The sequence below is a fragment of the Uloborus diversus genome, chromosome 3 (genome assembly GCF_026930045.1).
Source record: "Uloborus diversus isolate 005 chromosome 3, Udiv.v.3.1, whole genome shotgun sequence".
Classification (NCBI taxonomy): domain Eukaryota; kingdom Metazoa; phylum Arthropoda; class Arachnida; order Araneae; family Uloboridae; genus Uloborus; species Uloborus diversus.
Genome location: NC_072733.1, coordinates 197,529,960 through 197,545,414, shown reverse-complemented (window position 1 = coordinate 197,545,414; position 15,455 = coordinate 197,529,960). Strand labels below are relative to the sequence as shown.

Sequence of the window (15,455 nt, the reverse complement as noted above, 5' to 3'; positions counted from 1 at the left end):
CAATACATTTTTTTTCCTTTTCTGTGGAATAGTCAAATAAGGTCAATCTGGAGCAAATATTTACTATCTAGTCACATGTAATGTTATTTCACTGATATTGATTTGTGTTTTAACAATTTCTGTTTCTCACTTAGTGCATTTTATTAGTTCTGATAAATATGGATAACTTTATGGATGACTGGAAACATTATAAGTAAACAATCCAAGAAAATTACTTGGTAGAATTAATTTATTTAGCACAGTTTGACATAATCTCATGAGGATACATATTGATAGTGTTTGATTGTTTTCATTGTTAATGTCTTGAAAGTTATAGTACTGGCGCAGACTTGGAATATATTCAAGTAAAACATTACCTATTTTATAACTCAATGTATTAATTTGAAACTAAAGTCTTTTTATTACAAGATTAATTGTGTTTTTGTATTAAAACTAAATATTATTTGAATAATAATTTGAAATTTAAAATGTGTAAGGGCTATATTTATTTGGAGCAAGGCTGGACAGCTGTAATAAACAATTACACAAAAGTATTATTACATTTTTATTAATAAATCACTGAAATCGGTAACATAGTATCGAATTCTATCATATTATTAAACATTAAAAATTTTTAAAAAATGAAAGTTTTAAATGCATTTTGGGATTCCTGAAAGTCTTTAAAAAGTGAAACCATCTTCTTCTTGCACAGTGGTCTTGAATAAGTAATCAAGACTTATTGGTTTTAAAGTTATTTTTGATGATTTACATGATAGCATTAATAGTATATTTACAATTAATTTGATTATTTAAACCGGCTCAACTTTATTATTGCTGAAATATGTCTTGTGTATTTTTTTCATATTACAAATTCTTGTCATGCCACATTAGCTCTTGAAAGTCCAGGTTTAAAAACTGTATTAATAAGAATCGTAAAGATTCATAAATTAACTTAACCATAAAGTTTAAAAAACTCTTCTAGCAAAATACTAACAAAAGTTCTCTTTGGACTCTTTCCTGTATTTGAGTGATACTTATTTGACTATCATACTTCTTTCACACTTATTTGACACAGGATCTCCAAAAATGTTTCGAAATATATTTCACAAGGTGTAATTAAACTGTTGGACTATTATAAAAATGGCTCATTAAAAAAAGTTTTTAGAGTAAAAATCATTACAGCATTTCACATGCAAAGCTCAAGTTGATCAGGATATTTTGGATAAAAGTTAAGTTTTCTTCATATTCCCTTGATCTTTTGATATCTTTCATTTGAATACATGTTTTTCACATTCTTATGTCATGCTTTTTCTGGATTCATTTTTGCAAACAATATTATGCCGACTATGAGTTGGACCTTAGAAATGTATCAATAGAAACAAATGAATAGATATGAGCCAACAGCGCACACTTCTCAAAAGCAGTGCATGTTTTGATAGTGTTTTTTTCACTATAAACATATGTGGCAGACAACGCAATATGGCCAAAACTATTGTTTTTTTTTTGAAGAAGAAAGGAGTTAGCATCCAATCCTTAGCCATAGAGCCAAGGATTGGGATCTTCTGCTAAAGGTACCCAATAACTCGCGAAACAGCTCCTGTGGAGCGGAAACCTACTACAAAGTATTAATTCAGCAATTTACTTAGGGAAGTGAGGGTGTAAGCCTCACCTAGATTAAAGTCCTCCCCAGTCTTTCCCCAGTCATATGTTTCAAATCCACTAACGAAATACATGACTGGTGGTTGACTTACACACAAGTCAAGTTAGATTAAGGCTTAGTCATTATGTAAGTAGTTTATGTAATATTTAAAAAAAAAGAAGAGGGTTTGAATACCAAAACATGTCTGCAATTTTATACTATCAACCCTTAAAGAATTAGCTAAAGCAGTAAGGCGAAAAAAAGCTTATTGTTTAAACATTAAAAAACAGAGAGTTTAAAATAAAAGTCCAATGTTTCCTGAGGACACTTGGCTATACAACTAGGGTCTGCATTTATACATTACAGCTAGTTTTTAAGGAAATTTTTCTTGAAGTTACATTGTAGCTTAATAATGCCTCAAACAATTTTCAACATATTTTTTAATGAAACAAACCGATTCAAAACTCTTTCTAATCAAGGATTCAAACGGAAAATAAATCATTATAACAATATACAAAAAAGTGAAATTAAGTTACTATAAAATAATTTTAACAAATATAAATTTTACCTAATATCAGGATTAATTGCTTGTTCTGGTAAAGTGTGATAAATTTGCAGGAGTCCAGCTCTTCTTTGTATGCTTTCAATTAAAGACTGTAATGCTTGTACAAGACTAGCAACTTCAAAGCGTTGGTCGCCTGCATCATCTGGACAGCTTACATCCAGAAATGGACATTGCAAACTAAAGAAAAATGAAACAAATAAATATTAATTTGATAAGTGAAATCATGAAAAAACTGTTTTGTTCCTTTCTCAATTGTAAATTGTAAACTCTTTCAGTTATAAATTCGTTTACTTATTTATTTATTGGAAAGGAGGGGTGAGAAGTGAAAAACAGAAAGCATTACTAGAATCTTAATTTTTTCTTGAAAGAAAATTCCTCTCAATTACTGAATCGCACAATGTACACTATAAGGAATACAATACCGCTCTCATTTTCATCAGAACCTTTGATACTCATCCCTGTGGATGATTACTAACTGAAAATTTCATTTACCGCAAACTCAGATATTACTTATGACATTTTTATCAAATTCTGTGAAGCTCCTTTGTTTCTCCTTCCTTTTGTGAAGGCATATGTATTTTGCAACTTTACAAAAAACCAGCACTGCAGTTGGATAAAATATTAGCGAGAATACATCTTGGTGTTTAGTTTGTCTCATCAAAAGGAAAGGTGATTTTAGACCAAATTTATATTACATTTGTATTGTATCTACAATAAAATAAATAAATATTTTGGGGGACAGCAGTCTCTTCTGTTCTCCCCCCTCCGCAACAACAGTACAGTCATGCTGCTTCAGTCCCATTTTCTGTTAGAATTTAGCCACAATAAATAAACTCAAACATAAAACTTCAACCATACTAAAGCAGCCACCAAAACTCTGTGCAGCTATATCCGCACTGCACTTTGTGTTTTCTGAAATGCTGAATTGATAGGTATGAAAAAATGAAAAGGAAAAAGTGTCCATAAAAAGAAAAGCAGTTCTAAAACCTGTATCGTCAGAGAAAGTGTGTGTGCAATAACTTCTAATTATCTTCACCTGAATGTCGTATCTTACAAAAGGCACAGACCCTGATCAAAGTATACCCAGATGAACAAAAGTTAATGATTGTCCCACTTTCTATATGATAAGGTCTGATTTTGCATTTTCCCCTGATGCAGCTGGGGCAAATTCTTTGTCTGCCACATCAGTTCCTGGATTCTACTATTTAAAATCTACTCACAATGACTTAACATGCTCAAAAGTTTTTTGTCATTAAAGGAGAAGAAATTAGCTTTTTGAAACAAGTACAGTATAACTTTTATTTAACCATACCCCGTTTAACGATTTCCTCAATTTAATGATACATTTCATTGGTCCGGATTTGGCTGCATTGATGTCCATGCTCCTCAATTTAACGATAACTTTTTCCAGTCCCTTAACAATCGCAGGGGTGGAAAATCAAAAATTCATTTCTGTATCAGCTTTGTATCAGCAAAAATGCCAATTTTGTATCAAAACAAACGGTTTTGTATCAGAACGAAGTTTTGTATCAGTAAAAACAGTTTTGTATCAGGTGAAAAAAAGAATAAATAAATACAAATACTTCAAACTTTAAATACTTTTTCAGAACTTAGACATTCGAAGATTTAAAAAATCCTTAAGAAAAAAGCTAAAAGTGTTTCAAAATTTTAATTAATAACTAATGAAGAAATTATTTATCAACATTTATGTAAAAAGAGAGCTCACTGATTCTTTTCAGACAATAGATTAACATTACTTTTAACTTTAATAAGCAGCTCATTTTCAGGAGTAACATTTCACTGGTTGAACAAAGAAATTATTTAAAAAAAAGGTTTGTGAAATCCATATTAACTGTTCTGTATGTTGATTTACACATTACCAGTTGTGACCACATATTTGCATTATATTTAACTTCACTCAATGTCGATGCGTCACTTTTGATTAGTTCGAATTTCATCAGGTTCCAGAGAAAATTCTTACTCAACAGATCCTCCGATAGTATCCGGAAGATAATGTATTAAATAAACCATATTTTATTTTATAATTTAAACGTAATAGATGCAGGAATGCATGGCAGCCAGTAGATAATGTACTAAAGAAATTAATTTTTTAAAAATATTTTGAAAGCAATGGATGCATGTATGTGTGGTAGAGATTAGACTGCTTAAATGCTTTAAAAAATTTTTTTTTAATATATATATGAACTCTTAACCCGTTCAGGACGAACGATGCATCTTTGCATCAGCGCTAGGTGGTTCTTCAGAGACGAAAAACGCATCCGTGCGTTACGGTAAGTAGTACACAGCCGGCCTAACGACAGTATTCTGCGTTTTGGATTTGGAATGAAATGTTTACTCTTAGATGGCGTTACTTATCCATGTTCCGTTCAAATGATTGGTCTCGAACATTAGTATTTCTCTGACATCAGAATGGGGTCTGTCAAGTGTCTGCGATTTACTGGATTTCGTGAAAGAAAATATAAACATGTGCGTGCAAGTGAGAAGGGAAACGTATACTCATTTTGAAGTGGCTCTTTGTAGTTTCAGTTCCATTTATAATGGGATTGGAGGGGAAATATTCTAGAATGGGGTTTTACTTTTATGTTCATTCGGTACCCATGGTGAACACGTTATCTTTCCAAGCAGGAAATATCTTTTTTTATGACTGATCCATCTATGGATCTTTTGGGTCACATTGAAACAACTATAAATTATTTTTGTTGGAGTTCTTCATACAGTTACTTTCGAAAATCATACGCTGAAAAAGAAGGCAAAGAACTTAGACGGAGATGTGTAAATTGCTCAAAGCAGAATAAATGACTACGTATGAGTGTAAAATGCTCAATGCGCATTTATCTGTGCTTTGAAATTTTATCATGCAGCTTTAAAATATTAATTGTTACAATATTTTTCAAGTATTTCATAGCATTAAGCGCAAACATTTTTCCTGTTTTGTAGAAAATACATTTTTTAATTTTGGTACTTTTAGTTATTGTAAAAAGCAATATATTTTGCATTTTTATTGTTAAATATCAATTATTTTCATCCAATTTTTTGTTAGGATTGAAATTTTGATATATTTTATCACATATTAAAAAATGGTTTCATTTCTGCTTAAAGTATACATTTTATCCATTATTATGTATGCATACTTTCCGAAATTGCGTATTAGGCTTAGCGGGAGAAATTGCCCCGGTCTGTGCACACAGTCGACGTGTAACAGCTGCCGTCCTGAGGGAGCGCTATCATCTGCAGACTGCCGTCTCAAACGGGTTAAGAAGCTTTTTCTACATGTGTTTTATAAGTAGGAAAATGTGGAGCAAAATGAAATAGTTAAGAGAACTTACTTTTTTTCAAAATTAACAAATAGAAAATATGCGCTGAAAATTACGGTACATAAAGAAAGAACAATGTATGTGAAAATAAAACCTACATTGAAACGTTTTTTATTTTTGGCAGTAAATTTGTACTTTCAAAAAAAAAGGGAGGAAAATTTTCACATTTTTTTATGGGGCAAAGTGGAATGACGAAGGAATAAAATTGTGAATTAATTCCAAAAAAAAAATAAAAAAAAAATGAATGACTAAATAAGGAAATTATTAAATGAAGGATAATAAAGGAAGTAATGAATGAATACGTAAGTGATTTGATAAAGGATTGTATAAGTAAATGAAACAAACTATTCACTAAGCTCATCCACTTTGCCCCACATGCACTTGACGAATTGTACAAAGCATTTAAAACAGAAATAAGCATAATATGAAGCAAATAAATACTGCATCAAATGTTAGAAGGTTTAAATTAATACTTAAAATATTAACAAGAACTTTATCATTTAATAATGGCAAAACTAATTTTTAACTACTACAAAATATTACAATATGAGTAACAATTTTTGAAAATGGCTTGTATTTATCATATTCTTTGATTTTCAGAGTTTTTTTTTTTTTTTTTTGACTGGAGTAGACTACATATGCTACTACATAGTTAAAATGTTACTAGATAGGTGTCGCTAAAAGCAGAGTAAATACTTCTCCATTCCACTTTGACCTGCTATTTCACTTTTCCCCACATTCCTCTTCATCTTAATTTTATTCAAAACATAAAATAATTTTAAAATAAGAAATAAAATGAGTCAATTTGAAGTAACATAGGTGAAAACAACTTCCACTTTTCAAACTTGTTAAAAAATTTACAGGATGCAGAAGGATTGAAATTTAAAGTACAGCACGCAATTTTCGTAGAACATAAACAATTCTTCATCCCCTCTTTTACTTTTATGCTTCTTTTTAGCTTTCAATGACAAAAAATGAATGCAACAGCAAATTTTTTCTTGTAGTGAACGTTTTAGGATAATAAAATCTTATTTTTGGCGCAGTTTTCACAGGTCGTATCAGAATTTGAAAATTGGCACGTTTGGCGCAGATTTTTCACCCTGCAATTGTTACATTAGGGTTATACTGGGCATGAAATGCAACTTACAGTGCATGAATCATGCTGAAGGTTTAGATTCACCAATTTCAACTTAATAAAATTATCAAAATCTGCTTATAAAAACACAAAATAAGTTTAGTATTTAAGAACTACAACAATAATGAGAGATTAATTAAAAGGGAAAAATTCAACCTATATACAGTAAAACCCCTACTAACGGACACCCCTCTTATACAGACTTTTTTTTTAATTCTGTCATTCCGATACAAATAACATTATTAAACTCCTGTCCTGCGGACACGTCTCTATTGTGGACAAAAAAAAAAAATTGTTCTGTTAGTGTCCGCATTAGAGGGGTTTTACTGTATTGAAATTTCACAACTACCTTTTTGCCCTGTTTTGGCCTTCTTCCCTCAAAAAAATCAGATCCTTTTCATTGATACTGTTATCAGCTGCAAACAAAATAATAATGGGAAGACCATGAAAAGGCAATCTGTCCTCCTGCTCCAAGTTAGATAACAATGTTTTTTCCAAGCTGTCTCTAATGTATTCTAAAGTTTGATGATTTGAATACACACAGAAACAGCCTATAAAGAAAGAGAAAATACATTAAAATTATGATTAAAAATCAGGAATTCTTTCATGTACATAAATACATGGCATACAAAGAAAAAAAATATGCATTAAATATCAACCAAAGATTAAACCACGAGAAAGAAGCTGCATGTCTTTTACTTATCCTGTAGTACTTTTGCATGAGGAATTCATATCTAATATTAAAAATTTAAGATCATGCACAGTTATTTAGTTATTATAAGGTGAATATTCAATTTTTACATTTTTTCCCCCAGTAATCCTGCAACATGGCTTTCATTAGAAAAATAACAAAAATCTCAATCACCAGATCTTTAATCAGCAATAATTTTAGTAATTTTAGTTTTCAGTAAAAAGTTTCATAAAATATCGTAAACAGCTCTAGAACGACTTATTCTCCATGCTCAACCTAAAACTTCAGCTAAATAGATGAACTTATCAGATTAATGCGGTGGATCTCAGGAGAAATACAGCAATACAGATAAGTCGGGCTCAGCTCAAACCTGACAGCCCGAGCTTGAAATGTTCCATCTTTTTTGAGTAAAAAAGGAAGTTTAAACAATTGTGTGAATCTTTCACTTTTTGTATTAAAAAAGAATAATCTGTGTATGAAATTTCTTGCTTATTGTCAGACATAGTCGCTCATGTTTTGTTAATTTTTTATGGCAATTATATAAAAATATATTATAGAAATATTTTATTGAAAATAAATTTCATAACATTTAAATGATAAAAATCACTTCGATAGAATTCTTCATGAGTAGAATGACGTTTGTTTTAAATTCTTTAAACATGTATAATTTAACATGATGTAGAATGGTAGATAAATATTGATACTTGAGGGGTACCCATCTCCCAGTGAGCGATGCCTCCCTCCTCCCCAAATACTAGAAAAACACTCAAGAATGATATTCTCAATAGAAAAGAGGGAGAACACTCAACTTTAAGTGTCAATGATGCAGTTTCCACCATCTCAAGAGTCTAAATTTTCGTTTTTACAAAAAAAAAATTTTTTTTTTTTTGCAAAATTATTTGATTTTTCACAAAAAACGGACCCTGTGAAAAATCCTGGACAGATCCCTGATGAGTGACTGAAACATCTAGGATGCAAGTGGCATTGAGTGGGCGTGGCAAAATCAAGAACGTGAAAGTTTGTTACTATACAGAATATATATATATATATATATATATATATAAAAGAAGTGTTGAAAATAATGATAAGTTCAAAACTAGTGATGTCTAAGCTATAAAATCACATTGCAAAAGAAGAAGGGTGGCTGTTACAGAAGTGGATGCAATGGGATTTACAAATTCAGATTTGATTTTGGGATCATTCAATTTTCAAGTTTTAACAGCTTTTATATGCAATGCTGTTAAACCATTCAAAATTTCTAATGCTCTTTAAGCTACTGTGACTTTCTCTTTGTCGAGGACATTTTTCCATGACTAAAAAGTTTCCATGACTTTTAACAAATATACTCATTTTCCATGACTTTTCCAGGTCTGAAATTTTTTTTTTTTTTTTTTTTCCCATGACTTTCCAGGGTTTTCACGATCCGTATGAACCCTGTAGTAAATAACTATATGAACAACTTTAGTTGTTTGAAAATGCAGTTCATAAAAAAAGTATGAAACATTCCAAGCTTTGAAATTTATGAAAACAATTGTGTTAGTATTTTTATTTTTTACAAGGGCAAATATGTCAGTAATGGACACTCGTAAGGAATCTCTATATTTAGTTGTTTTTGGATACTTCAGGTTTTGTTAAAAACATATCTATAAACCTATCAAAAAAATTTAATCAATTTCATAGTTATTGATCAAAGTTATTAATAATAATCCTCGATAATAAAACACGAGCAGTACCCGCAAGGTGATGCCTGTGCTAAAAATTTAAAGGAAGTCCCATGAATAAGTAAAAAAAATCTATCCTCCACCCCTGCTTTTCATATAAAATGATTATTTTTCTCAAACTAAATTGCATAACTAACATAATTTACTTACACTAAATGCACAACGTTAACTAAAATGCATCCCACAAAAAAGAAAACTATAAAAATTTCTTTGAAATTTCAAACAATTCACCAAAACATTAAAATATCTCCATTGCAAATACAGCAAAACGAAAATGAAAAATCAATTGACATATACATAATTAATTTAATCTAAAATACTAAAAGTAAAATATCCTTCAACAATGACAACTTTTCCCAAAATGTTAAAAACCAAAAAAATAATTAAATAAATAAATAAATAATAAGAAGAAAATATGTGAAAAGCTAGCATTTGTGAGAAAAAGAATAAAAAATCTTGCGAGCCGGTCAAAAAATCATTGTCAGAAAAAAAGGAAAAGTTATATTTTATTCGGTTAAAATGTGCAATAAACAAATAAAAAATCCTGAATGTGCCTATGTGAACACGACATCACTGAATGCCGAACATGTCACAAAATGAAATTTCTGAAACTGATCATTTTGCTGTAGTGTAATGTAGTTTCGGATCGAGCTGAGCCTTGAAAATTGGCTCAATTAGAATCTCTTATACCTCCTGTTCCTATTTTTTACCCCTAATTCGACAAAATATGAAATTTTAAGTTAAATTAATTTTAAAAAAATAACTCGAAATTTAGAATTCTGCTTCAAGGTGCAGACCCCCAGGGTATATCGGAATTTTGTGCCAAGTTTAAGGGCTGTAGGTGCTATGGTGCCTCCTAGCCATTGGGTACAAAGAAACATCATCATCTTTATATAATATATATATATATATATATATATATATATATATATATATTTATATATATATATATATATATATATATATTTATATATATATATATATATATATATATATATATATATATATATATATATATATATATATATATATATATATATATATATATATATAAAAACAAGAGATACAATTTAAGACAAATTTAAAATAGAAATTCAAATAAATTGAAAAATCAACGACATTAAAAAAATTGAAAGAATAAATACAAAAGTGTGTATATATATATATATTTATTCTAAGAGCTGATTTTTTGTTTACTCTTTTTATAAACCAAAATATAAGAAGGGTCCCCCTTACTTGCACATTCACCCCCTTATATCAAAATTCTCAATATTTACTTTAGTAAAATGAAATCCTCTGTAATTTATTGTCACATGATAAAAATATTTTCTAGGGTAATAATTGGTATACAATAAAACATTTTCGATATTTATTACCACTCTTTTATGTACAAGGTTACATACCGTTTTAAATAATGATGCAATGTTTCTGCATTGGAAGAATTTTTTTCCTTTTGTCTTTGTACATGCATTAATTGGTGATATTAATTTAAAACAACCACAGCAAGCTGAAAATGTTGTGTGAAACTAAAAATTTGAAAACCTACAGAATATAATATGATATTACATACATGTTGTTGTGCTTTCAATGCTAGAACTCAATATGCACAGTGGCTGAAGCTTCGGTCATTAGATGACCAAAGCTTTGGTATTTGGCACTTTGGCCTAACTCCGCCTGGTAATCATAAATTAAGATAATTTCCAAAACCAAGTACTATCAAGTGTGACAACTTTGTGCCACTTTTGATGATTTTAAGTACATGCTCTCTATTAGTTGAGGTAAGGACAAAACCCAGGTAATATAGACGAACACACCAGCGCCATTCACAGATAAATTTAGAAAAATAGCAGACAGTTTCAACATTTTTTAAAAAGTGCTTTTATTTACCCTGGTTTTCTTTCTGTAGCATTTCTTGAGTTTGCTGATTGCCTGGGAATAGTTTGTTATATATGAGCACATTTTTTATTCATCCTGAAGTTTTAGCTACCATGCTAACAGCATAGTGGCACTTTAATCGCAAATAATAAAATTTTTTTTTCTTTTGGACGGTATAAGACAGCAGGTGCGCAGCTGCATCTTTAAATTTTTTGCAGAAAATTTTAAAGAAATTACTTGAGGTTGCAGACTGTTTTACATTTTAATCTAGGTCTGAGTCAGAGAGTAGGAATTCTAACCAAAATAACTACACATCACAAAAGTAATACTATAGCAGAAAAAATCCAGATAACTACAGCATAGAGAATTAGTTTTGTGGCACAATGCTGCATACATAAGTACAGTCGACTCCGCTACAACGCGATTCGATTTACGCGAAATGGCTATAACGCGAGTTTTTCAATAGCAACGAACTTTAGAGCCGATACGAATTCCTCGCTCATAACACGAAAATATTTGGAAAAGAATCATGGTCTTAGGTGTCGGCTTTAATATTGACTACTAAATATTGAATTTCGTGAATGTACTTTCACCCTTTTAGCATCATTGACTGCGCAAGTTCCCATACCACACTAGTCTAAACATTGCATTGTTATTGCGCATAAATATTTATAATAATAAGTCCATATTTTTCATTTATTTTTTAAATTCCAAATATGAAAGGTGATGAAATATTGTAGCACCCAGGCACGATGCTTCTTCTAAAGTGTGTTAAGATGGAAAGAAAAAGCGAAAACTTGAGATGATCTTTGATACGCTTGAAAAAAGGGGAGCGAAGGTAGCACATCAATTAGGTATGAGTGAATCTTCCATGTGTACAATTGAAAGTTAAGAAAAGGAACTCCATATAAGTCCAGACCTTAGCTTTAATATAAAGCTCGCAGTGTAGAGCCTGTCACTGATTTTGTGCATTGTAACAATATTTTATGTTGAATAATGCAGCTTTGTTTTAAATACAGTAAAAATTCAGCTTTCTATGTAAGAAACGGTAATGTATAGTTCAAGAGTGGTCTAAAACAGCTTGAGGATTGTTTAAAAATGTCTAAAATGATTGGCTATGTTAATAAAAAAAATTCGTATACATACTTTTCTCTACAACGCGAAATTTCGACTTACGCGAGCATTCTTGGAACGCATCCCTCGCACAAGTCGGAACTCAACTGTATCACTTTTGTGCTACCATAATTTTCTCATTTAAAATACACTTGAAACACTCTAAAATTGTCACTCAATTATTCATGATGAAATCTGAATTTAAAAATGGCTATTTTTGTTTCTATGATTTTAATTTTTTTTAGTTTTTGGTGGCATAAAAATTCTTTATTATCAACCTTTTCATTAGTGCTTAAAAAATATGGTAAAAATTAACCAATCTTTGATTGGTCGGTATTTTTTGAGTTTTGAACACTATTGCACAAAAATTTTGAACATTTTTTTAATAACTTAATTTTTATTCACTCAGAAATTAATCATAAGAATGGATTAATTGAATCATATGAATGGATTGATGAAGAAATAAAAAAGAAAGAAAACAAACCTGTAGTAGTAGCTGCTCCATGGATGCAAAAAGAGAAAACACATTTGCTTAGAACACTGAATTTTCACTTTAAATGCTAACAATAAATACGCTAACAATAAACATAAAGGTTTTTTTTTTTTTTTTTTTTGCGGCATGCATTTTAATGTTGAGCATTTAGTTTAAGTAAATTACGTTAGTTATGCAATTTAGTTAGAGAAAAACGATTATTTTATATGCTAACAATAAACACAAGATAATAGACTTTTATTAGAATATACAGGGTAGCAATAATTAGATGGCACCTGCTATGTGACATGCTCAGAAATTCATGAAATTTCGTACAGAATATAAAGAAGGGATGAGATCTTGTTTGAACGAATAAAAAAATAGTGCAAAATATAGCCAACAGAGGACATTTTTAACCCATCATCAAATTTTGGCTCATGGGATTTTAAACTTTGGAGGCATTTGAAACATCTTTCAAATTGTGATAATCCTTGTAGTTAAGGAAAACTTTATCTGCCAGCATCTTAATGCAGTGAGTAGGATTTGTCTAGCTTAGTAATGTTCCCAGGTTATGTTTGCTCCCCCCCCCCCCCATCTTTAGAACTTTACCTGAAGCATATCATGACACAGTGGTGTTACCCCCTATCTTGGTTTTAACACCATATTGCTAATCCTAATACAGTTTATATACATGTATGGACTGTTTTAATGAAAAAAAAAACTCTCCAGAGGGTAATTCTGGCGAGCTAGTGACATAACATGATCATAGTATTTCCCAGAGCATACAGAAGTCAATCGTAGGACCTCTGCTCCACATTCCAGAAAATAGACGAAAATGATAGCCATCATATTGAACATCTTTTGTTGGAAGATTTGTATAGTAAATGAGTAACTCATTAAAAAAAGTGCACTCAGTTGACGACATTTAGAACTATTTTTTATTTGCTCAAACAAGTTCAAATCCCTTCATCATGTTTTACACAAAATTTGATTCATTTCTGGGCAAGTTTCACCACAAGCCAACTTTGAAGAAGGGTCGTTTAATTATGGCCACCCTACAAAACATAATGCTATCTTCTGAATCAAGGATGCACAAGCAACTTTTCTATGAAATTGAGCAGCAAAGACAAGATTTTGTCATGCTGAAGCCACTATGAGCAATTTAATTTAAAAAATTTTTTAATGCCCAGTGTATTTGGTGGGGGTGCATTCAAGTGGTTGAGGTTTACCCTCAAAGCCCTTGGTTTTAAGCCAAATTGTCAATCATATAATATTAAAAATTAAACATGTAAGGTGTATTATGAAAATCTCCAAAGAGAGAACTCTGCTGGTGCACTGGCTGTATTTTAAAATGAAATGAGTATCATATTGATATTAATATAAATGTATGACCAGAGACTGATAAAAAAACCTTCTTAGGAGCTAGGAAAGCATTTTAAACGCCAGCCAGCCAGGTTATTTTGTTGGATTCACAGGTTGTGGCAGAACAAAAAGAAGAGCTAATAAATAGTAAAATTGACCAATAAATAACAACTCTTCCATTAGTAAGTGGCACAGTTTAAAAGCTGATACATTTATACTATTTGTATTTCATGTAAACTAACTGGTCATGGGCTATTTCAAAAGCTTTTGTGAGCCACATTTGAGCATTTTTGCTCAGAATGATAACATTGTAAGAGCATAATTTTTCAGGAAAATAAAAATAATAAATCTTGGAGAAAAAATGAAAGTGCATGAAAAAAAAAAAAAAAAAAGCTTGCAGCAAATAACCTTGTAAGAATTCAAGTAAAAAGTTATGCCAGCTTATAAATCATTCAACTCACTCCCTAACTAAATTTAATATGTTTTTAAGAAGACAAGAGGGCCCAGTTGTTGATTTATTATTCCATAATAAATCAATAATTCCATAATAAATCAATAAATGTGCCATGTTACACAATTTTTGATTATATTGAAACTTGGTAATACCCATGTATCAATATTCTTTACTCCATAACTGTTTTATTTTTTCTTGAAAAAGTTTTATTTCTGAGATATAGCTATTTTTCTGGTTTGCAGATAAGTAAAATTTGGCATTTTTTATCCTTTTCTAAAAGCTCTAATAAGTTCATCTAAATCAGTAAGAAGATCAAACATAGATTATTATAAAGCTAAAAGAAGGAACTTTTTATGTGAGCAAAAAGAACCAATCAAGTTCAGCCTTACAAAAGATTTTGTGGGGCCAAATTGCGATTAAAAAATAATTTGAAGTTGTATTTAGTTATACATACTAGAAACACAGAAAAAAAAAGCCGATACTGGAAGTCCTGCATTATGAAAACGTTGCTTAAAAAGGAGAAAAAAATAAAAATGGGCTTTTTCACACCCCAAAAACGGCCTGTGAGTTAGGTGATAAAAATTTGAAAATACTACGTTAAACTGTTATATTGCCCTTTAGACCATAACAAAAACTGTCTTGATATTCCAAAACATAGAAGAGACATAAGCCTTTTAAGTTTTACAATTATAATTTTTGCACACTTCTCAAAGAACTACTTCCCCAGTCATCATAGTTTACGACATGTACAGCATATACGAGGGACGTTTTTAAAGTAAGGTCCGTTTTGAAATAAAAAAAGAATTTTAATTAAAGCCTTTTAAGTTTTACAATAATAATTTTTGCACACTTCTTAAAGAACTACTTCCCCAGTCATCATAGTTTACGACATGTACAGCAGATACGAGGGACGTTTTTAAAGTAAGGTCCGTTTTGAAATAAAAAAAGAATGAGTACAGATAGAGCAAAGACATTTATTGCAAAAAAAATTTACCACCCTTACGCTACCCCTACACTGCTCCCGTGATTTTCCAAGCATATCATAGCGTGGTACAGGTTTTTGTATACCTATTGGTAGAAAATTGCCGCCTGTGTAAACCATGGGGTAACATGC

The 15,455-nt window shown here is 30.5% G+C and overlaps 1 protein-coding gene across 1 annotated transcript in view; it reads right to left on the bottom strand.

Moving 5' to 3' along the window:
- The window catches only part of LOC129219368 (rho GTPase-activating protein 190-like), a 205,203-nt gene that overhangs the window by 88,418 nt on the left and 101,330 nt on the right, over nucleotides 1-15,455 (bottom strand). Inside the window, 2 exon segments of the mRNA XM_054853744.1 lie at nucleotides 2,187-2,360; nucleotides 7,003-7,204. Of these exon segments, the coding sequence (XP_054709719.1) occupies nucleotides 2,187-2,360; nucleotides 7,003-7,204 (376 nt within the window).